This window comes from Taudactylus pleione, unplaced genomic scaffold (assembly GCF_031769625.1).
Source record: "Taudactylus pleione unplaced genomic scaffold, aTauple2 ptg000037l, whole genome shotgun sequence".
In the NCBI taxonomy this organism is placed as follows: domain Eukaryota; kingdom Metazoa; phylum Chordata; class Amphibia; order Anura; family Myobatrachidae; genus Taudactylus; species Taudactylus pleione.
This window is the reverse complement of record NW_028284439.1, coordinates 20,488,973-20,514,549: the sequence shown is the minus strand read 5'-3', so window position 1 is coordinate 20,514,549 and position 25,577 is coordinate 20,488,973. Positions and strand designations below refer to the sequence as shown.

At 42.8% G+C, this 25,577-nt stretch overlaps 1 protein-coding gene across 3 annotated transcripts in view; it reads right to left on the bottom strand.

Moving 5' to 3' along the window:
* The window catches only part of USP13 (ubiquitin specific peptidase 13), a 116,439-nt gene that overhangs the window by 4,172 nt on the left and 86,690 nt on the right, over positions 1 to 25,577 (bottom strand). For all 3 annotated transcript variants that reach the window (XM_088452445.1, XM_088452444.1, XM_088452443.1), the window contains exons 10-19: positions 25,014 to 25,107; positions 14,898 to 15,023; positions 11,893 to 12,046; positions 11,563 to 11,737; positions 8,443 to 8,531; positions 8,180 to 8,302; positions 4,718 to 4,744; positions 2,855 to 2,998; positions 2,068 to 2,228; positions 433 to 592 (exon numbers count right to left, since the gene is read on the bottom strand). In XM_088452445.1, coding sequence (XP_088308571.1) covers positions 433 to 592; positions 2,068 to 2,228; positions 2,855 to 2,998; positions 4,718 to 4,744; positions 8,180 to 8,302; positions 8,443 to 8,531; positions 11,563 to 11,737; positions 11,893 to 12,046; positions 14,898 to 15,023; positions 25,014 to 25,107 — 1,253 coding nt within the window. The remainder of the gene's footprint in view (positions 1 to 432; positions 593 to 2,067; positions 2,229 to 2,854; positions 2,999 to 4,717; positions 4,745 to 8,179; positions 8,303 to 8,442; positions 8,532 to 11,562; positions 11,738 to 11,892; positions 12,047 to 14,897; positions 15,024 to 25,013; positions 25,108 to 25,577) is intronic.

Below are 25,577 nucleotides of genomic sequence, written 5' to 3'. Positions count from 1 at the left end.
TGTTGCATGGAGCATGATTACGGGGAAACTGTGTGATTGTGGTAATTCTGCTGCTTTCATCACATGGACTTGTGTTCTAGCAGCGTCACTTTGCAGCAGAAGCTTCTATACAGACACTCCATACTGCATAAAATGGTTGAAAAGTGATTTTATAAGTGTGGAGAGCATTTAATTACCTGTCCATTCCTTTACTCTACTCACTATTTATCACAGCACTGCCCCCTTCCATTCTTTTATTAGCCCTTATTTGGGTGTCCATCTTTCAAAGCTGACTGTTAGAACCATTCATCTAGTGAAAGGTCTCAGGGCTGGTCATGCTCTCTTACTGAGTGCACCAACACTATCAGTGATAAAACCTCTCTCACCAGGATGATAAGGAATAATTTAACCTGTGACACATTGCCAAATCTTGGTATGTTTTTCCCTCCTTACTTCCACTTCCATCTTTAATTTGAGGTCCTTCTTGTTCATTGTTGGTGAGAATTCCATTTTGATTGTTTTCGGCATCCACAGAGTGTGAAGCATTTGCAGACTCCTCTTCGCTCTCCGGGTTAGAGAATATCCAGTCCAGTGCTCGTTCCAGATTGTTATTCTAGGATTACATAGATGAAGACAAATAAGAATGCTTGGGGCATATTAGGATTTTTAATGTCTAGGAGCAGTTTAATCATCCAACAAGTTGTTTATCCTCATAGTATAAGGTTTTAACATCTATGATAGTTAAATATGTTATCTTGATACATGAGATAAAAGTTCATACAGATGATGACCATAAGTGAAAAAGGCAATTATAAAATCATAAGATGTAATTTTATCCTCTACTGTGCTATTGCTGAAAAAAAAATTATCCACTCAGCTATTTTTAGGGAACTTTATGACTTATGGGGCAAACCTGATCGTACCAAATCATGTTTCAACCAGCAATACAGTGATTATGTCATCAATTACTGGCCCTTAACATTTCAACTAACCCATCTAATCCCTTCCATCACACAAATAACCCTTCTGCTGGTATCTTTATACACTTCTACTTCCTTATTCTTAGGTCACACCAATATGTTACCAATATCCATTGTCAGATTTTCCATCTGGCACTTCTGGCAAATATCTGTCCGTCCTTAATCGGCACACTTCCTTTCTGCTGTCACGCACGGGACTCGAACTCCCAACCTCATGTACCATAGTCAGGGACTTAACACATGAGCTATTTGATCCTGTGTAGCAAGCCTAGTATTTCTAGTTATAAATAAGCTAGTTATAAGGGTTTGTTTAAGCAAGTGCAGCTAAGCAGATCTAAGTAGTGTGTGGCTGCAGGCTAGAAGTGGGCTGCAGGGACTGACGTAGTACCATTTAGTCTGCAGCCGCACACTACATTGATCTGCTCAGCTACAGTGGTCTAAGATAAGAATTACAACATGCTTACATATAGGTAGAATTACTGGGCTGCTACATAGTGGAAAATAGCTCATGTGTTTAGTGTAGGCTGTGGTATGCAAGTTCGGGAGTTCAAGTCCAGTGTATGGCATGCTGAGCATTATGTGTTTATAATACAGGGGGATTTAAATGGAATCTATTATTGACATGGTGCACTATATAGTGTAATATATTGACATATATTACACTTACTTATAGCTTGCAAGTTAAGTGACTTAATATCATGTAGAAGGTTTGCTGTTTGAAACACTTGGTTAGGGTGTTGTGTATTTTAATGCTAGGAGATTAAGTCAGTGAAGGTTACCCTTAACATGGTGCAAACACACACTACATAATTATAGAAAGCCCTCCAGTTAAATGTCTGACTATGGCACATCTGGTCTGGAGTTTGAATACCATGAAAGATAAGCTGTGATGTGTGTATTTCAATATAGTGAAAAGATGTACACTTGTATTTTTTTACTTATTTTAATTATATTCGTATTGTAAGAGTATAGCGTCTATACTCTTACAGTACTATAGACTAAGACGTAGGAGAATATAGGAATAGAAAAAGGGAGTTGTCTATATTAATTATTCTTTCATAGCAAAGAAAATTAAACAAATATGTTTCATACTTATGCATCAACTTACTGTTGCCCGCAGGGCTTGAATAGCCTGGTTTCTTTGGAAACCCATAGAAGAGATAAGAGCTACAATTTCTTCTGGTGGTTGGTCTATCTGTGCAGTCTGTCCATACACAGGCAGTGAAGATGCAGCGACACAGCCAGGAATGGTTAATGGCTCTGCAAAATCTAGTGAGAAACATGAAAAACTTTGAGAAAAAATGGGCAAAACTATAGAAATGCAGGAAGCTGAGCACACAGCAGGGTGCGCATAGTGTCACTAATCACAGTCACAACATAATAGGAGCACTCAGAAAGGAGTGGTCCGTGTCTAAGAGCGCTACATTACCCACAGACAACACAAGCCAGTTTCGCCTCCTCCTGAGTTGTTGACAGCAGTGTTTGCACAGAGGACATTAACAAATTCATATTTATAACATGACAAACACATCTCTGTACATGAATGCCCTTGCGTTTATCACTGTGTGTTCTATCTATATTGGGAAATGTCAATAGTGTTGAAATAGGGTACAGAGCTCCCTGTAGAGTTACAATAATATATATCACACAGCAGCTATATATTACACCAGAAATACAACAACATGGACTCATTTGGTTAATGATTTGATAACAGAGAGCGGTAAAGTCATGTTTCCCATGCCAGTCCGGTATTAAACATGCTATATGGATCATCAGGGGATCCCCGATTACATTAATCCCTAGTCACAGTGGAAATAGCAAAGTAAAGCGTTACAGAAGAGCCACTGACACTGCAATGATATTCCCTCTCTCATTATGTTGCGTATTTCACTGACCAGGGTCTTCCATATGTGCAATTATCCAGTTGAAAGCTAATTCTGCCCCCATGCTTCCAGTATAGTACACAGCCTTCCGACAAGCCTCCAGCGGGAACCCCATCTCTGCCAGTTGCATGACTGAAGACTCGTCTATGTCAGGAGCTGGAATAACGTATATGACAGGACATTCAAGATTGCAGCGACTGCATTTAATGCTTGTCAAGTAGCTATGAAATGGTGCCAGTTAACAAGGTTTAACTAGGTATTCCTAATGCAAGTACACACTAGATGATAAAAATGAACGATCTGAATGATTATATCGTTCAAGAGAGATATCGTTCACATCGTCTAGTGTGTAAGGTCTGAACGACCAACAATGCGCGCTCCCGCAGGCTTTTAACAATATCCCCAGTCTGCTGTACATGCAGCGCAATCTAGGGACATCGTTAACGATGCCAAGTTTGATGAAAAGTCTTACATATAATGTGATCACAGAATGGCCATATTCCATTCAAGTGTGTATAGCCCTAACACACAATTAAAGATGCGTACACACCGTACGATATCGTTGAATGATATATCGATCAGTTTGTATGCAAAGAACGACATTGCACAGGATACAGTAGCTGACATCATCTGAAAAATGGCATTAGCTGCTGGAGCCAAGCTCTGGAATGCTTTGCATTCTGGAGCTTGGTAAATCCAGCAGCCTAGCAGCCCCAGAGAATAGGGACTGCTTCTGCTGTCGGAAAAGGAGGGACACCATTTAAAGCAGCAATTTGCTTTAAAGTACAACCAGGTTGGTTTTGCCTCAAAACAAATTGCTACTTTAAATCTAGCATCCACATCAGCAAAATGTGGCCGCTCCCCGTAGTTCACAGGCTGAAGAAGTTAATTATTCCCTAAAAGTGGGATTGTGGCCTGGATGGGAGAGCATATAACAGGTAAGTCTAAAGAAAGTACTCCAAGTGACATGCATACCTCTCAATATTTAATTTGACCAAAGAACATATACAGTAAAATACAAATTAATTCACATATTTATTGTATTGCTTTCAAATCAAGATTGAATGTTGCTTTGCTAAGCCTTCCAAATGCATTCTGTTACTGTGCAGAAGGTCTGGGACAGATTGTATTGAAAACTAATTTAAGAAAAATGCTTTGTGAACAGAATAAAGATAAATAGCAATGTAGAATAAAGGCAAACATTATATAAAGTAAGTAAGTAGAAAGTAAAGGGATGATGGTGGGCTATCGTCTGGTTACAATGACGGTACCAATACAGTGTTACATTACAAATTCTTCATTATATAATATTAGTATTACTACATTTTGCCTAGTCATTAAAGTACTAGGTATTATTTTGACTTAATAAGACTTCACGCAGGTATGAAAACCATACAGGAAATGTATAGAAGCACTTGTACTGACATCTTCTAGCTTACTATGCAGGCTTGGTACCTCTCCTGTCACATCATTATTTTATGAAACAGACAGCAGCATTACAGAGATGAATATTACTCATAGATCTAATGGTATACATCCATGCTGCAGATCATGAGCTTAAGGTGTCTAAGTTTTTTGCATAAAGCTAATTATATATATATATATATATATATATATATACATACACACACACATATACACATATACATACACACACACAGTGAATAGCAGCACTCAGAGGACTCAAAAGAAAGATACATAAGGCACCTCTGTGGTCAACATTTCAATGTTATTCACATTTTCGTACATACATACACACATTTTTTTTTTTTGCATTACTTGTAAACAAATCCTGCATTACTAATAAAAAATCTTCATAAAGTCATGTACTGTATAACTAGGTATAAACACAATAAAAAATGGCTGAATACGTACACTCCATGAAATGGTTCCTGAAGTGACCTGAAAATAAATACCGAAAGCATTAAGGCTTGTATTCAATGAACAGCACAGCAGACAACTACAGACATACTGTACATGATATGCTTTCAACAAATGTATACTAAAATATAGTTAAATCATATATAGAAATAGCAATTTGAAACACAAAAATATATATGCAAAAGTTTCAGGAGTTTATAAGAACCGAAGCTATGGAATAAAGCTGCAATTTTTTGCGGAAGATATATTTCCTAGGCACATCAGACTTAGGGGGTCATTTAGACCATGTCGCAAGCGCTGAGCGCTCGCAACCGGGTTGATGTTTCACCACTGGGCATGCGCATGTCAGAGCCGGCTCCGACGTGCGCATGCGCGAGACCCGGCTAGCGATGGGCGCGCCGTCGCTACGTGTCTCGCACCAAAGGGGGCGAGCTGTCGATGGTGAGTGACAGCTCGCCCCGTTTGGGAGGCGGGCAGGGGGTGTGGCCGGCCAAACGGAGGCATTCCCGAAGGAACGCTTGTCGTTTGGGGACGGCCCCACTGACATCAGCAGTGATGTCAGTGGGGAGCTCCCTGCTCGATCAGAGCAGGAAGCTCCCTGGGGCTTGCGACGAGAGCCCAACCTTAGTGTCTCGTCGCAAGCCCCGATGGTCTTGATGGACTTGGTGGAAGCTGGAATGGAAGCTGATGAACGGTACAAGCTAGCCATGTTTATGGTGACTGGCAGTCCTATGGTCCCGATTTGTATGGCAATAATCTGCTTTGCTTTGCCTCACTGCACGACGATCCCAGCCTACCGGACTGGGACTTAGGAGACCACAGCATGGCATTTGAGCAACCACACGAGTTGGCACAGCTTGGATAATCTACATATCCTGCACAACGGGGACAAGCATCCAGGAAAATGAGCTGCTGATTACACATTGTTGGAGGGCAGCATTCGAACCCATAATTGGATACATAATCTACTCATTTTCTTTTGTGTTGCCACTAACAATCTACACTATATTATTATTATTATTATTATTACCAGTTATTTATATAGCGCACACATATTCCGCAGCGCTTTACAGAGAATATTCGGCCATTCACATCCGTCCCTGCCCAGTGGAGCTTACAATCTATATTCCCTACCACATGCGCACACACACACATACACACACTAGGGGTAATTTTGTTAGGAGTCAATTAACCTACCAGTATATTTTTGGAGTGTGGGAGGAAACCGGAGTACCCGGAGGAAACCCACGCAAGCACAGGGAGAATATACAAACTCCACACAGTTAGGGCCGTAGTGGGTATCGAACCAACGACCTCAGTGCTGTAAGGCAGTAATGCTACCATTACACCGTCTGTGCTGCCCATTAAAGCTTTTTGTTTTGCCTGCTTATAAAACTTAACATTTCTAAACAGAAGCATAATATTAGATAACACTAATATACAATATGTAGCACTAAAAAAGCGTGATTAGTTTATATATACTGCATACTAACAGGTTTTACGAAAATATGGCAGAATGCTTTAGAAATACAAGGATAATCCACATGTGATACTCCTGGCTCTAATAAGATGTAATGTGGGAGGCTGCCACTATGTGGAGTCGCATGAGTGCCAGAAAGTGACAAGTTAGCAAAAGAAAGGCATTCGTAGTGTGCCCATGCGCAGTGGAGAAAAGGAGATGCCGAGGAGCGGAGCTGGAGAGTGTGGTGCCGCAGGTCTGTGATCCAATAGTGGCCAAGCTGATGTATTGCCAAGTCCACGGAATACCCACTGATAAGAGTGCCGCAGTGAGTCTGAGAGATCCGGAGAGGCAGCATGTCACTGCTGGGAGCCTCAGCAGAGATCTGTAAAGGCTGTGTGAGTTAAATTGACATACCTACTGAAAGTGTATTGTAATATTGAGTCATTCTAATACCTGCAAGAGACTGAGCTAGATATATACACATACTGCCAGATTGATATATGTGCTGATTGAGCTACCATTGAACCAGTGGACTGAGTTTATTAGTATAAAGTGAGAGGAAGCCATTTTTGTAAAAAAGATAGATAGAAGAGCTGATTAAGGGCCTGATTCAGAAATGATCGCTACTGCGATCACAATAGTGATTACGCACGCAGTCTCACTGCAAAGATATGCTAATGACTGGAATTGCAATGCCGTTGCAGCCTAACATAAGCACGCCCCCTTTACCTTTACTCACATCCGTAATACTTAGCAAGACTACAAAACCATCGGTTACAACGAGTACTATCGCAGCCTCACGCACACTTCCACAAGGTCTGATCTTACTCAGGAATGGCTATTTTATGCACGCCCCTGTAACTGCGTTCAAACGCATGGGCACGCTTGCATTATGCCGACCACTCCACCACGGTGCATCCTGTCAGTCACACTGTGATTGGTCTGCGTAGTCACTGAGATCACAGTCACGATCGCAGTGGAGTCTTCGCACACAAGCACTGCGATGCATATGCAGAACACAACAATCGGCCAATTGCGTGCATAATTGCAGTTGCGAATGGTAGTGAACCAGGCCCTAATAGTGCACTTTGGACTGAGCTGCTGATACCATTGACTGCTGAAGATAACTGTGCAACTATAGTAGTAATGAATTCATTGTGCTTTATAATTCAAAGTGGAAGCTACTGTTCTCTGAAATCAAGAAAGACCAGCATTAGATGTGAATTATGTTATCATTGCTTATTGTGGATTACAAGTACATGCATGTAATAGGACAGTGACCACCTAGCATGAGAGAAGAAAATAACTTTGTGTTCACATTAAAGTTGCTAATCAGTCTGGGTTTTTGCTAGCCTGCTGAATAATAATATATATTTTGCTTTTTTTTTCTCATGTGTTATTGAGAATGGTATTGCATGTATAGTTTATTGAAGTAATTGAGAAACTGTATTTTTCATAGTTATAGCCAAAGAGGTGCTACAGCAGTTAGGCTGAAGTTGCCTATTTAACTATTAGAGAGAATTATTGCCTATTGCCCATTTACTACCAAATTTCTAACTACTGTATTGGATCTGTCATATTTCATTTGTGTTGAGTAGACTGTCATTTGTATGATGATCATTATTTTCTCTATCGTGACCTCCCTGGACCCATGTCCTATTACACCACCTATTAAATCTACTAGAGTAAATTTAACTGTGCGTATGGGGCTTGCCTCTCTGCTACAGCCTGAGGAGTATAAGCTTGTATAGTTGAAGCCAGAGAAGAAGGAAGATCTGGAGCTACTGTCTTATCTGTAAGGTACCATCTAAACCTAACTTATCCGTGCCCACACCAACACCCGGGTTACCACACATACCTAAACTAGATTTCTGTCCCGGCTAGGAGGCAAGTGTGGGGGGAGGCGCCAATGCTCTCGCTCAATCAGGGAGCAAAAATGTCTAGCTAAAGCTCTGATAAGTAGTATTACAGGACACAAGATCATTCTCACATACCTTTTGGATCATCAGGAATAACAATAGGGGGTGCTATATCTGGGAGCTCTTCTTCCCCTGGCTGCAGACCTTTTGCTCTGAGATGATTGATGTCTAGGAGATCTGGCATATCCACAGTTACATCTAAAAGTAAAAGGTAGCAATTCAAAATCATGACTTTCCATCAAATTATTGTGATACTGTTTCCAAACTAGAAATGTACACATTGTAATGTACACATAACACATTTTAATGTACATACAACAATCATATAAGGACCCTACCAAGTTTCTTAGGCACCCAGTCAAGGCCAAATGTAAACTTTTTTATCTGGACTACCAAGTGTTCAGGGAATGAGGCAAAACGAGATGTTCTAGAAAACAAACACAAATTGTGTATTTATAAATCAAACATCATTAAAACATCAACCAACATTAAAATAGATTGCAGTCATATTATAAATGACAAACTCCTAATACCAAAGATACACAACATATATATGTCAAGAGCCAGCACATCAGTTATATGAACTCTTTTTTGTAGTTTTATACCGTGTGTGTGTATACATATACATATATACACACATATATATATATTCCATTTCAAGCGGCACTCTCAGCAACAAACACAAAAAGAACCCTGGTGCCCTCAGTCAGAGACCAACTCCAGCAGGTCCCAATATGCAATCCACATCGGCGGCACTCAGGTAAAAAAAGACGTCTCAACACACATATATTACCGACGTTTCGGAGCCATTTATTGCTCCATCATCAAGGTCACATGCGGCAATGAATATTGCAAAAACTCCCAAACAGGCATAGAAAAGAATTAACTGTAAACTACTTAGCTGCACCCCGCAGAGGGAAAGAAGCTTGAGATTTCTCTGTCCTCCCTCCATGCTGGCCAGGCTTGTCCCACTGTAAAGACAGGAACAGCCCATGCAGCTTCCTGGAGTCTCCATTCTGCCGCTGGAGAGCGGGGGGAACCAGCAGTCCATGGCTCCTCCCCCCGCTATACTGAGCAAGCCCTAAGGCTTCTCCCTCAAGTGCTACTCCCCTCAGTGTGGAAAGCACATGGACTGACCTGCATTTACCTATAGCACCTGGTATTCCCAGGTGGTCTCCCATCCAAGTACTAACCAGGCCCAACACTGCATAGCTTCCAAGATCAGCATGTCCAGTGTGGTGTTGCTGTAGGTCTCACCTGTGGTCGGTCTGTAGTCGGCGCTCTCCCCACAGGAGCCGCGGACAAGAAACCCGGCAAGATGGCGCCCGCCATCCAGGACCACCCTGACTGCCTACACCTCTACTAGGTAACAGCAGCGCGCTATCTCCAGGCCCAGACGGTCTCTTCAGACCAAAAAGATGAACGATAACGACGACACGCGTTCCCGCGGGTCGTTCGTCATCATCGTTCATCGGGCTGACATGCAGGCCAACCTGACGATCTCGTCAGGTTGCTGCATGTCAGGGAATAGGGGAGAGAGCCCGGCGCTGAACGATATCGTTAATGATATAGTTCAGCGGCTGTGCTCAATGTCATAAACGACATTGAGCACAGCCTGCCGGGGACACACTACACGATATCGTTCAGGGAGCATATCGTCTAGTGTGTATGCACCTTTAGTGCCAAATCCACGCCTTCCCACCTACAACCCATGGTCCAGTGTCCCCCAGCCCAGACAAAAGAGAAATATCTTTTGTGGGGTGGCAACAGGTCTAAATTGTTGCTTCAATGTGAAACTAGATGGATAGTTAGATTGGATACTATAAATCCTAAAGGTTTTAATGACCTAATGACCATTTAGGCTTATGGTGTTTCACATAATGTTTATTGATCGCTATTCCATTATATATATATATATATATATATCATCTTGTGGCCTGTAGTTCTTAGTATAGTACGGTATATTACAGTGTATCTCACACTGACATCTATCTTTGAGGGTTTTAATACTTCAGTACTAGCCCCTCACAGGTGTCATTTGTGTAGTTCATTCTGTATAGCAACATTCTCTCTTTAGCTTTGGTGATGGGTCTGGCTTCAATGTAAGTAGGTCTTCAGAAATATATTTGCAGTTTCTATATCTCAGTCAGTGTGTAAATATATTATATATATATATATATATATATATATATATATGTACACACATACATACACTATGTATGTGTATATATATATATATATATATATATATATATATATATGTATATATATTAAATTTGGTGTTCAAGGTTATTTTAGATTTACCCTACTATTGAAACTTGTTTATTTTCTACATGTTCCAAAAATCCAGAGTACCTGCTTCATACAGTCTGATGTCAAGTACCACTGAAAAGCAATGTGACTGAAGACAGGCACATTCCTTCAGCTACCAGGACCCTGGAACATTTGGCAGATGACGGATACTTATATGGATTTGCAGAGAAGTGGAGGCAGCTTAGATAAGGCCTGAGTCTTTTATAATTACCGGAGGCAGATAAAGCAATTCAATGATATACCAGACATAAAATAAATCTTCCAGTGATGGCTTTAGCAGTAACTAACTGCATGTTCACTCACCTATGGAACCAGCAAATATCATAAGAGAGACAGTTTGCTAAATGTGGCTTAAAATAGTGCAGTGAGTCCCAAACATATATTGATCATTCTTAAATATTTACTATACGGCTTTTCATTTTATGATCGTTAGGAAAGAAAAACAGTAGTAAATGACAATACATTATTGTGTGCCTGCATTCCCCCCATAGCATACAACTGCATTATCATGTGTAGCTTACACAAGGTTGTAGGGCCAGAAATTCTGAGTACTAATAGATTGATGGCCACTGTTTCTAAAGGTATAATTAATAGTTACTACTAATAGATCAGCCTGATCGGCTAGTAATGCCTTGCAATGCAATAGTTGCTGGCTCAAACAGTGACTCATTGGTTGTTAATAGAGCCAATAGTTATAGAGTCCAGAGGAACATGATCCCTAATCGCTACATGACCACTAAAAACATCAATCTGTGCATAAAGCAAGTGACACTAGCCCCATGGCTTTTCAGTAATCAGCAATTTATCTGACATGTAATAAGTAGAATACAGTATAAAAAGTACAGTAATTAATGAGTCACTGCTGAAATCATACCTGCTCCAACAAAACTATAACTGCACTTGTATGTTCCATCACATAACCAAGCTTTCATTACATTAGCTATAGACAAGCTAGGATTGGCCACAATAAAACTATGCTTGCATATGCCACCTTAAGCAATGTTTGAATGCAATAAAATCATTTTCATATGAGCTAACTAAAGCACAATAAGCAATAGGGAAATGGCATCTGTTCTCTAAGTGTATAGATATTGTGGAATGGCTGGGTTTGCTGGTTACAGTGGTCATGTCTGATGAGGACTCACTTTACACCTGCAGACTTGGCCTGAAGTGCACTGCTCCAGAAGTCATCCACATTGTCAGGCTCGGAGCAGGCCTGCAGACAGGCACTGAATGGGATCTTAGCGCGCACAAACTCAGGGGGCGGCCTCTTCGCAGCTTCTGCTTCTCTTCTTTTCAATTCATAGGCAATCAGTTCATCTGACATATGAAAAATACAAGTCAATAATATTGCCAGGTTTCCCTATGGCCAGGAAATACGGTGCTATGTTAGACTGGATTCATTCCCTGTTACGTGCATCATGGCACCTATTTAAAGATTCAGAAATAACATGAACATTGTATTGTTTTGTTACCTTTATTGGTTGCAGCTTCCATGGCCACAGGCAACTGCATAATATAGTCAACTCTTTCTGTATAGCGAACTTTCCTTGACTGGCAACACTGCGTCCGCTCCTCTACCAAAAACCGGAACACATCATTGGGGTTCTCCGAGCCTATGCTATTTCTCTACGAATCAAAAGAACATGCTTCACAACACAGCACAATGCAATATGTTTTTCAGCAGTATTAATCATTGTATTTGGTCACCAACAGTCTCCCTGCATTTAGTTTTAAATTGCCTTTAAGTTGGAAACGTACAACATAAAAACTTTTTGACCCAATTACAGATCCTGGGACATCATAGTGATCACTACAAAGGATCAGGTCATTTGTGGGACTTCGGTAGAAAGTGCTGCAGTCTTGTCCTAATGCTCAGGCAGATTTTCCTGCTTAGCCGGCTGTTCATGATATGCAGGATGGCTCCAGGGGTGTATCTAGTGATCCAAGCGCCCCTGGCAATGTAATGGACTGCCCTCCCCCCTATGCAGTACCCCCAATAGTAATCCCCCAGTAGTAATCCCCCCTATGCTGCATTGCCCCCAGTAGTAGCCCCCCTATACAGTGCCCCCAGTAGTAGCCCCCCTATACAGTGCCCCCAGTAGTAGTCCCCCCATACAGTGCCCCCCAGTAGTAGACCCCAGTAGTAGCCCCCCTATACAGTGCCCCCAGTAGTAGTCCCCCCTATACAGTGCCCCCAGTAGTGGCCACCCCCCTAAATTGCCCCCAGTATTGGCCACCCCTATACAGTGCTCCCAGTAGTGGACACCCCCATAAATTGCCCCCGGTAGTGGCCACTCCTATTCAGTGACCCCCAGTAGCGGACACCCCCCCATAAAGTGCCCCCAGTAGCAGCCACCCCCTATTTCAGAGCCCTGTAGTGCCAGGGGGAGTCCTGTAGTGCCAGGCTTACACACAAACACAAAAAATAAAGAAAAAATTCAACTTACCTGATCCCCGCTCCTGACGCAACTGCCGCTGTCCGCTGAGTCCTGGCCGCTCTTCTCCTGGATGGGAGAGACGTCATGACGTATGACATCTCTCCTATCACATGCTACGGGGGGAGCCGGCACACGGAGTTCATTAGTGAGCTCCAGCCGGCTCCCTCCGTGGATGACGCAGCATCAAATGAGAGTCTGTCTGACTCTCATTAGCTGGCTGCTATTACAAACACACAGCAGCCGCTGGCATCTGTGTGTCTGTAAACTGTGTAGGGCAGACCACTATCACTGCGGTCTGCCCTACACTTGTGGGGCCGGGGGACTTGTCCACCCCTTGGCTACTGGTGGCACTGCCGGGCGGCGCCCCCCCTTTGGTCGGCGCCCCTGGCGAGTGCCATCCTGGCCAATTGGTAGATACGCCCCTGGATGGCTCAATATACTTTCTTTGTGTATCAATTGAAAATCCCATCCTGAGCACACTTTAAGGCGATATGCACCGTAATGGTTCATCCTTTTTAGGACTTATGGGCCTCGAGTTGCAGGCAGCTTAGTATGCCGCCACATTTTATTAAACGGCACATGCACTTAGCAAACGTATGCACCATTCCGTGTCTCCGGGCAATTCTGAACAGTTTTTTCCCATACGTGAAATGGGTGTTTATGGCTGTTAACTAGGCGGACTCTCATTCCCCCATATGTGTTCAAAACAGACACCCCTATCTAATTTATAACACTTTGCTAGCTACAGCACAATCTCTAATAGAACTAGAAGCTTTGACATCTGCAGGGCTTATGCAGCTCCCGGTCTATGGGCATCCTCCCACGCTACATTACATTGGCTCTTAGCTTTGTAGGGCAAATACATTTTCATACTGCAGTTACACACTGCTGATGCTGCCGCTGGCACTGTGGTAGGGGGTGCCTTTGCAGAGAGGGCTGCATTTCACCTCTCAGAACATCATTAGAGCTGATTTTTTTTTTCCTTTAAAGTAAATAGAAAACGGCGTGAGGAAAATAAATTTACATATAAATAACTGGAAACTGCATTATGCCTACTTTCTCTTTAAATTGAATAAACAATATTACTAGGATTTTATTTTTCAAATTCATATCCATTGCATAAATAATAAAGCACGTTATATGACAAAAAGGCCATTACGTGTTGTAGTCCTGTGGATGCAAAAGACAGATGGTAATCCGTCTTCCCAGAGCTAGGCAGCTAGAAAAGGAACAGGGAGTAACAGCCATGCTGTTTCACTCTATTCCCCTCATAGAAAAAGAAAAGGATACAAATAATTTTGGGAGCCAAATAAGTGATACAGAGGCTCTTTTCACATCCAAGAACACAATGAGAAGGTCCAAAAATATCTACATTTGGATTTAGCCACAGTGTGCCAACAGGTCCATTATACATACTTGCCTACTTTTGAAAAAGAATTTCAGGGAGACTGTGGAAGCAACACCTATGAGCGCGGTGGTAAAGTGGGCGTGTACTGCTACATCTGAGAGGTGTGTCATACATGTGATGGGCGTGTACTGCTACATCTGAGAGGCGTGTCATAAAATGTACTTACATCCAAATGTAAATGAGCCCAAAAGCAGTTAGTAAGATCTATTAGCTGATGAAAACACACTGATACTTTTCAGATAATGCATGTAACCATAGGGATCATTGTGCCTTACATCCAATGCAGGGAAATTATACTAATTATCCCATTTGAATGGATATACAGGGCCGTAGCTAGGGTAGTGTGGCCGATGCCATCGCACAGGGCACCACAGGTCAGGGGGCGCTGTTTGGGCCTGTCAAATTTCTGTTTATTATCATTCTTGCTTGTAGCTTCCTTTTATTTCATCCCCAGCATCTCCTGGCCTTTCCTTTCTTCTCCCTGGCCCTTCCCCATGAAGCCATTCCCTATTTTTGGGTGCATTATGTCCCTTTGAAAGATGACGGGGGACTCTTCAGGGAGATTGCTACTATTTCAGGGAGAGTTGGAAAGTATGGTCCATTAATTTAATGAAAAACTTGCTTTACATACCTCTACTAGATTAATAAGGTGCAGGAAAAACTCATGTGCGTCTTGCTGTCTGTTTGAGGAGAATTCTGGGTGGTCTTTACTTACAAAGGCTTTTAGCATTCTAGTTGTAATTCCTTTTGGTTGAGGCTTAAAAGACAGAAGAAAAAAAGGATTATGCATATTCAAAAGATTGCAAAATGTCTGAATCCATTGAGCAGAAAAATACAGAAATAAAATCGTATTAAAAGCGGCGTATCTTGTTTTCCCTAAGCCTAGAATAATAATGTTGCAATGTAGAAAAGCATTGTACACACACTGGGGATATTGTACTAAGTGACTTGCATTACAGTATTCCTAAGTAAACTACAAATTAGTAGGTCTGTTGCAGCTAGTAGTTAACTGGTTACTTTCACTGTCATTTATTCCACTTGGCAATATACTGTATAACCCCTGAAGTAAGATTACGGATACAGATGTGTCCTCATACATTCTTGCTGCAGTTGCACCAAACAGCCCCTCTAGGTGTGCCAGGTCCTGTGCTACTCTGCAAGCATCAGGCATCTTTTTCGCTTGAACATTCATCTTAGTCACAATGTGATATGCGGCATTTGTATATCTGTGTGCAACAGTCTGAATCTATATACGGAATACTATGATGCAGTGGCCGTGGATTTTTTGCATGCCAAGGCCCGTTATGTTTTGTATACATGCTTAGTCGCACATATCAAATTCATCAGCGCAGTCTCCTGGTGCATCCTAGGCGCATCACGGGACCTGGCTGCTCACTCGCAGCTAGATGTATGAGCACACATCTGTAGTGTAAGATGTTTGTGAAGCGCACCACAACTGCCTTAGCTTTGCACCTTTGTGGTATGCTGACTGCACATGAGATGCACTCCTATGCTCCGCAATCAGGAGACTCCAACGCCACATCAAAGTCCAACCTCCTACCACTTTAGTACCACCACTTCCATTGCATTAACAAAAATACTGCTCAGCATAGCATTATTCCTAAGAGTGAGGGGACAATGGGACTATAGCTAGCAATATTTTATGTGTGCAACCTTTTTATGACATTGCTCCAATTACACCTGTAAATGCACTTCTCCAAAAGGAGGCACACTATAGACACAACTGCAAGTAGAGTATGACACCCTTAATTTCTTATTCATTTATTAACAGTTACTTATATAATGCACACATTCTGCAGCACCACACACACACTTATGGATTGTGGGAGGGAACAGGAGCACACAGAGGAAACCCAGGGAGAACATACAAACTCCACGCATTTGGTGTCAAAGGGTGGGATGTACTAAACAGAAAAATGCGGTAAAACCCCCGAAAATGCGTGTTTTTTTTTACTGCATTCCCCATATGTACTAAGCACTGGATGCATCGTCCCGGTGGGCAACGCCATCTTCAGGCGGCGTTGCCCAAGAGAAGCCTATGGGCTTTTTTTCGGGATGCTCCCGAGAGGGATCCCATCTCCCACCACAACGCGTGTCCTTCTACGCATGCGCAGAAGGACGCCAGAGAGACTTCTGGGTGTTAAATTCAGAAGTCCCTCTATCCAGGGGCATCGCCAAGGACAGTTCTTATCGGGAGAGCTGTCCTTTGCAATGTAAATCACATTTCTAGATATATACGGCGGTAATTAACCGTGGCATGTACCCGATGATAGGCGGAATGTACCACATCACAAATGCGATGCCTAATACATCCTGCCCTTAGTGAGAATCAGTTCTATGAGGTAGTAATGCCAAGCATTACACCAACTGTGCTGCCTAGAGCTGAGGAGGGCCCATCTTTCTTGTCAAAGTTACATGTGTTATATGCATTTTTCACCATTGGTTGGTACATAGGGGCCCTTACAAACTTTTGCTATGGGGCCTTCAAACAGGGCTGTAACTAGGGTAGTGTGACCTGTGCCATGGCATGCGGGAGAGGCTTGCTGGGACCTATAGTTCAAAAGACAGTATTATTACATCTATTTTTTACACTACACTTGAACACAATCAACTCGGCACCCACCAGCCAGGGGTGCCGGGGATCAGTCCAGGAGTTGGGGAAACCTTTATTGGGGGGTCCCCACCACTCCAGGGATTGTGGCCAGGGCTGACTAGCTGTCAGGTGTAATGCTTTGGCCGGGGGACCCAATTAAAGGGTTCCCCTGACATATTTCATTATGGTATGCAATTATTCCAAAATATGGAATATTCTGTTATCCAAAATACTCTTGGTCCCAGGCACTTTGGATATGGAAGACTCAACCTGTATATTAACCAGGATTGTGAGTGAAACCCTTGCATTCTATTACATTGCCTGAGTTCAATGCTCACAATGGCAAAACATCCGGATGCGTGTCTTGCCATTGTGAGTTACGGAGGTGTGAGAAATATGCGAGTTTGCATGTTCTCACACCCTATTTCATAGGGTGAGTTAAAAAAATGTGCGAGTATAGCTCTATACTTGCACTTTTTTAAAACTCACACCCTATTAAATATCACACCTGTCAACCTATTAACTGTCTATCTATAGTCCAGATACCCCCTACATGTTATAGGCATTATATAATGAGAACAATTTCTGTTCTTTGATTATAATGTTGCTTTATCAGATAGGACTGCAACAAGTATAAAATTAAAGTATAAACGTGCAAATGTAATCCTACACGCCGGGATCTTTCTTTCGTTAAACAGTCTGTGATGTCGCTCTATGTTATCGGGTAGTGGATACGCGGCATAAGAAGGAGAACCATTGTATTATGAAATTAGAAAGATCCAGTGGATTTGGGTGCACTGCTGAATCAGGCCCTCAGTTCATGACCACTGAAATCTTCAGCTCACATACATAGTTGAGGATAAACTGTAATATTGCTTATATTGCCACCAGAAGGTCGCAGGAAAGTTATTATGTGTGTTATTGAAATTTAATAAATGTGTTTTTGTTGTATAACATCTTAGAACACGCTCTGATGCTTTCTCTTTGGCCTTCATTCACAAACACCTCCCTACAGTATATCTGTTGACTGAACAGTTTCTAGTGACAGTTTGCCCAATTTATCCCCTGCATCTGTGAAAACTTCTGACCCTTCGCAAATCTAATTTTGATCTATTAAATCAGTGGTTCCCAAACTGTGCACCGTGGCACCCTGGGGTGTCTCCGCACACTTGCAGGGGTGCCTCAGGTTGGTGGTCCAGCACCAAATCAAATTCTTTATGGTCAATGTAATGTAAATATGTGCACAAACTTGTCCATCACTATATAACCAAACCTAAGGATGACAGGTAAGCACAATTTACTTCACTGTACAACTTCACTACATTTTTTTCAGAATTTCTCAATAGCAAAGTTTGGACTTAGGAGTGCTGTGAAAACAATTCTGATGCACTAGGGCGCCGTGATTCAAAAATGTTTGGGAACCACTGGATTAAACTATGAATCTTACCAGTAAAGTAATTTTCTGTCCTGTTATCTGAGGGCCTAATTCAGACCCGCTCGCAAGCGCAGGACGCTTGCAAGCGGGTCGATGGTGCCCTAATGTGCATGCGCACGACGGAGGGAGCTCCGTCATGCGCATGCGCGAGACCCGGCGAGTGACTGGGTAGCCGTCGCTCGGGGTCTCGCACCAAAGGGGGCGTGCTGTCGATGGTGACTGACAGCAAGCCCTCTTTGGTGGGCGTGCCGGAGGCGTGGCTTCCAGACGGAGGCGTTCCCATGGGAACGCCTACCGTCTGGGTCCGGCCCCACTGACATCAGTAGTGATGTCAGTGGGAGTGATTTGGGCTCTGATAGAGCCAAAATCACTCCAGGGCTTGCGGCAGCGAGACCCTACCGCAGGGTCTCGTCGCAAGCCCGATGGTCTTGACCATTGCGACCATCATCATGGATGCTCGCATAAGCCGTGGGTGGTAACCCACAGCTATGCGAGCGTCCAAGAGGCCGCTCCAAGTTGAGGTAGGAGGGCCCAGATTCAGAGCGAGTGCTCTGGTCAGAGCGTCCGGCTCTGAATCAGGCCCTGAGTCCTCTGAAAACATACAAGAGTTTTATCATTAGAAGGATACTGATTTGATAAAACAGCTGTGCTGCAATGAGGCTGTTCTGCCCTCTCCTGGATCCTCCATATAATGTGAGCATAGTTTAGCTGTTCTGCATGGAAGTTCTATGAGCAACTCTTAGTTGCAGTATGCTCATTGTGCCCTGAACTGTAATACAGGACACACATAAGGAGGTTGAGGGAAGGCAGTACACTACACTGCCCTAGGGTCACCTATAAGTAAGTTAAATGATGGTGGTGGAGGTTTGTATGTGTAATGAGGGGGATCTGTGCAATAGTGTAATAGTGGAAAGTAAGATACAGTATTTTGAGGGGTTGTGCATTTGGAAGAAATGTTGAAATGAGGAATCAATGCAGGGGCATTTTAAGACAGGAGGGGGCCTGTGTGCACTCCTCGTGCTGGGCCCCCTCTTCTCTCCCTGGTGGCTGGCAGCTGACTGACGCGGCTGGCCAGCCACCGTAGCATTAGTAGACTCCGGGCACTAGAGTGTGCCCGGAGTCTACTGCGCATGCGCAGAACACCGGAAAATGGCTGCGGCGGCCAATCTTCAGCAGTGACACCCGACGCGGGACCTCGGACAGATAAGTTTAAAAAAAATATGGGTGCTTTGTGTGCGGTGCGGGGCCCCGCACACACTGCAACCATTATAGATACGCCACTGAATCAATGGAAAGGTGGCTTTGCGCAGTTGGGTTGGCAATGTGGCCTTTGCAAGGGAAAGACTATAGAAAGGAAGGGTCTCTAGCTGGCGGTGGGGGAAATTCTAATAAATCTTCTAACATGTTCTGTTATCACTCCCAACTCCAATAAAGACAAGTTCCACTCACATACTGTAGTAAAAACTTTTTCCTAGTGGGACTCATGGCCTGATTCAGAGATGTACATTAACCTGAAGGCTAACGCACATCTCCGATGTTTTGTACTCTGCGCGTGCGCAGGACCTGTTCTGCAATACTGCAGGGAGTTCCCCCAAGCCTATGCCTGATTGACAGGCAGAAGAGTTTTGGGGGCGTTGTGGCGCCAGGGACGACCTTCATTCCCATAAACTGGAGCGACCTCCTGGCCTCACAAGCTGTCAGGACCTGGTCAGGCTGTGGTAAATTCCAGCTACCACAGCCTGGCTAAAGGGACAACGTTGCGACTGTTCCCATTATGGTTGCAGCCCTGGGATAATGCAGATGCAGCAAGGACCAATTCTTGTTTCCTACACACACCTCCTGCTGCGTCTGAATTTTAGATGGATGGCATTGCACAGCCGTTCTGTCCAACTCTGACTCAGGCCTTCAGTCCTTACTGTGTCAGAGCAACTTCTGAATTACCTTATTCAGACGCCGGTATTTTGGAATACAATTAACCACCTAAAGGGCCTGATTCAGAGGTGGACGCAGTTATAGCCGTGACTGTCTTTTACGAAAGCGTCAGCATCTTTTTTTGCATTGATATGTATTTCCACTTGCTTATATATACTAAGCCCTTTGAAACACTTATATTTTTGTTGTTTTAAATACAGATTATTCTGCCACCTCTTACAAAAAACATAGGGCCTGATTCAGACCCGGATGCTATGCTGCGCTCGCTCACATTGAGGGATTTTTCGCAATCTGCGCGAACCAGTCATTGCGATGGGAAAGTGCTCGCCCGTAGCCCGTATTCCGGCCGCTATTTTGAGTGACAGATAGTGCCGTTTGTGGGTGGTAACAGGGGAAGGTGCTTTAAAACGGGAGTGTGGTTGTGCGAACGCAGGCGTGCCAGACCATCAGAACGTAATTAGCAAAGTAGCGTCATTACACACGTGACTGGGTTGTATTTTAGCCAGAACTGCTCGCAATGTTGTGGTGGGAAAAGGCTACCACAAGCGCTGTGAGCAGCTCCAATGGCTCTCGATGTTCCCGATTAATCCTACAACTGCCGGAGATGACATGTGTTGCGAGTGGCAAGGGGGCGTCTTTATACAGGTGCGAGTGCATAGTGCAGCCGCTCGCTATTACATAGTGGGCGGCTTTACATGATGCAGTGCGAGCACATGATTTAAATAGCCGGCCCCTTTTAGCCAGCGAGCGGACCAAATAGCATCCGGGTCTGAATCAGGCCCTCAGTCCAATCTCCAATACTCTCTATTGTTTACTTAATACCTAGAAATTATTTGATTATGTGTATTTGATTAATATATGTAGTTTATTATTAGATTTATAATTAAACTTTTGCTTTATATATGAATAATAAGAATAATAATCAAATATTCAACAAAAGTTATCACAATTTGTCAACAAAAAAAAAATAATAAATAGTCAAGTTGTATTTCTTAACCCACAGGGTGTAGTTTTAGAAGTGAACTCAAAGGCCCTCAGTATTGCGGATGTGAGAGGTTATGTAAATGTCGCTGCCGCCGTATTTCTAAAAAGAGAGTCACAACGCCGGCTCAGACCCACCACTTGCAGCCAAAGACACAGCAAAGACACAACATCGAATGAACATTGGAAACATTGGTAGAACCATCGGACCTCTAAGCAACCCTAAAGTTGCTCAGAATTCCCATCGTGAAAACGCAGTTGCAGGATGCAACACGTCCCTGAAAAGGTCACAATATGCCTGGGTTTTCGTCACCACTCTCCCGTTACCTCTCAAAAAAAGTCACTGTCAATCATCCTGTGTCCTAATCCACACTGGGACCGCCTTCGCAAGACCATCACGGCACAACCACAGTAACGCTCAGGCGCATGAGTAGTAGACAAAAAATCAGCCAGTTGTGAAAGGCGGCCCCATGTGTGCTCTGAATATCGCGAACACCAACATCACCGATTTTGCCTCACACCCCATAGAAGTGGACAGAAAAATTGGCGATAATATATAGTAAATTGCCCACATTGCAACCCTACATCACCCCCACAGTATCCCAAATCCCAACCATTACACTCATTACATACAGCTTCTGAAATTCACCCAGAAAATACCATTCAGAATATAATGACATTATCCATTTATATTGCAAAAGTATGTGAATGTTATGGGCCACATTTCTCTATATCCAGAAGTGCAAGCAGTGAATTTGGAAAGTATTCGTTCTCAGCTATTTAGAAATAAAGGAGGGTAAGTAACTTTGTCCTGCCTCCCACGCTACACAGTCATGTTATCAATACTCGGACATTAATAGTACATGGAGGAGGAGAAGCAGGAATAAATGAGATGTTATGCACAGCATGGAATAACAGTGTCCTAGGATGGCCTTACTGAGTATCAGATATTAATGAGACAATTTATAGGAGGGGTGCATAAATAAATGCTTACAATATCAGAAATATAGAATTCAGGCTTGAAGGATACACACAAAACAAAGTTACCATTCAAAATAAAAACGCTAGTGATGTTGAGCATTAATGAAACCAGAGAGGGGAAGGGCTATTTTTGTTTATCTTCCAATTGCCAAGCGGAATTCTTACCCACCCCCGTTCTGTGAAAGATCATTCCTGGACACTCTCTCTTAGGCTGACAATCTCAGTTGCCAGGATTATCAAATGTCTTACATTAGGAGGCTCATTCCTCTGGGCATGGGATGTGAGAGGGGGAAGGGAGAATACTCTATACCCAAGCCCGGGCAGTTGTTGGGATAGAAACAAGAGAGGAATCATTGATTGTATTAAAACTATGCAATGTCATACCATCAAAGTTTCGCACAAGCACCCAGCAGATTCCTGAATCCCTCATACAGTAGTACAGTACACTACTGCAGCAGCAGCTGTGACACCCTGAGGCCACCAGTGTGATTGTGAACTGACTGACAACAGTCAGTGGCAGCCAGGACGACAGTGTGACTGATAGAGAATCCGTCCACAAAGACTGGGTAAGATGCAAGTACAGTAGCCGCCTATGAACATAGTACAGATGCAAGGACGCAGTAGATGTACAACTTTGAATCAGGCCCAAAGAGCATTATTCACCCTCATTTATCATTCTGACTGGGATTGTAAGGCACTGATGTCTAAAACACAATGCAGTTAGTTTCTAAGGTACAGTAGTAGCCTCTGTCTTACCACTTTATATTCAGCCGCATTAATTGCACAGATTATTTTTGGCACTCTACTAATTTGATACTTGCTTCAATGTGATATTCCTCTGGTACTTCACCTTTGCTGCTGGTCAGCGCTGCTACTTCATGGCATTTGTGCTTTATAAATATTTCCTATTCATTTTCTCTTTTAAGCAGCTTTTAGATTTCATCATCTGGCTGCAATGATCAATATTTATACCATTAATGAGTTGCTATAGTTAGTGTATCAATGATTACACTTCCTGCAGAAATGTCGCTCATCTGCGAATGTCACAGCATCACCTTCCTTCACTGACAGGTGGCTTTCAAGGCTAGATACATATAGTATAGTATTTACCGTTACCTTTCAGGTGAGTGTGGGTGAGCCTGGGCATTAATGGTTAGCTTCCCCTATTCCTTCTGTGCCCATGTACTATCTATTAGCTATGATAACACACTCTCTGTCTAACTTTAGTCAAAGTGATAGAAGAAACCTTTATCATTATCACTTATGGCTCTGGAATCAACACAAAATCATTGCCAAAAGTGTTAACATCCTCTTTTATAGTACTTTTGGTCTCTGTTACTCATTGTACTGTACTGATTGCTTCTAGCTTTCCAAACTCTGCAGCAAACCAGGTTTCTTGTGTACAAAATGTTCACATGTGTCAGACTAGTGAACATAGGGCCCGATTCCAATGTGGACAGTATTGTACAGCCGCAAGAAAGCAGCTGTGCAATACTGTACAAGTAAACCGCAAATGCAACAGGTGGTGTCTGTAGGTAATAAACACCTCGTGCATGCATCTGCGATCCTTGTGCAGCATCCGTAGACGCTGCACTCGGCTAGTCTGTGTGAGCCAAAGCTTACTCAGTCTGGCCATTGGAAGCCCTCTGCCAGGTCCAAGAAGTCCGTGTCCGACGACAGACTCTGGGCTCGCATGTCTACAAACTTACCTGGTCGCCATCCCCCAAACGCTGCAGCATGTCAATCATCCTGCGGATAAGGGGGGACAAAGAGATCACGCAGGACCCATTCTGTACATGCGCAGAGCCGCTCCAGAATCTGCACAGACCCAGAACCATCAGATTTGTATGGAAACCATCGGGATTGTGTAGAAATACGAATCAGGCCCACAGTTCTTACACCAATCTTCATTGATTTGCTTTCCACTATCTTTTTCTGCTTCTTTCCATCCTTGGCTGTCACATATGTGAGTTTGTTGTATGACTGATCATCAGCTGACACAAGTAATGCCACTACAAGGAGGTATTTTATATCTTCTTCAAAACCATGCAAAAAAGAAATAGCGATTGCAACAATTGTAATGCAACAAGGTTTGTCCAGGTGCTAATGTGCACCCTTCAGCTGCATTTGTCCCAACACTATACAAGACCCACTAATTGCACAGTAGCTCTGTCACAAGGGGTACACTCTAATCCACATTCACAGCCACAGTGTTAACTCAAAGAATGTTTCTTAACAGGCAGCCACATAATACCTACAATATAGAAGATGTTAGATTGACTTACATTGTATATGCAAGTTTTCAAGAAAGAGAAAACAAACAGAGAAAAAGTAAAGTACAAGTAAGGTGAAAACATCAGCAGAGATGGATATATATATATATATATATATATATATATATATATATATATATATATGACAGTGACACAGAAATTGCCTACAAAACTACAACAGACCAGTCACAGGAATAAGAACCAGTCAGAGTGGTCCATTTATTGCCAATGTATAGCTAAGCAACTGTGAAGTGACCCATGAAAGTTTATTCTAGAAACGTAGGTTGTGGGAAATGTACAATTTCACATTCCAAAAGTAAATTCAGCCCTGAACTAATATGTTCTTTTTAAGAAATATTTAGTATGTTTAAATTATAGTCCTCTGTTATGACCTTCATGTTATTTACTATCACCTCTCTCACCAACCATAAATAATAAGAACACAATGCGAGAAGGATTTGATTGATATTTGCACCTGCCGTATACATCATTAATTCATGTTCTACCTTTGGCAGTTCTGAGATTAAATACCTTGTGCTCATCTTTCATCACCTGTTCTATCAGCTCACATTTCGCTGGAGGCTTGGAGTACTGTCCGGAGAGTAGGCCATGTCCAAGTTTGGCCCTATCAGGGATTAGAGGGAAAGAAGAGTCATTTTGCCATTAGGATTAGACCAGAGGCAGAGCAGCTATACCACTCAGGGAGTGCAGCCACGTTCCTCTACTGCAGACAAATATTGTGCTAACAATGAAATCCCATTTTAACATTAGTATTTAGCCCAACTTCTCAATCCTCTATTCACACTTACTTTCACTTACGTTCTAGACAAAGTAAAATAATGAAGAGTGCATTGATTATTAAATACTAAACCATAGGTCACAAAGTTGATACACAGAAATAATGTGGGTCTCTTCTGATAAATAAAGAACTTCTGGGTGCATATTTAATTAGCCACGGGGCTTCAGAAACTAAAGCTATTCATATCCTGTCCACATAAAGCCCCGTGGGTGCACTGTACGTGGATTTCTGCTCGCAGCTCAGGAGGGTGCAAACAGAAATCCATGTTCGGTGCACCCTCTGGGGTTACTGCATGC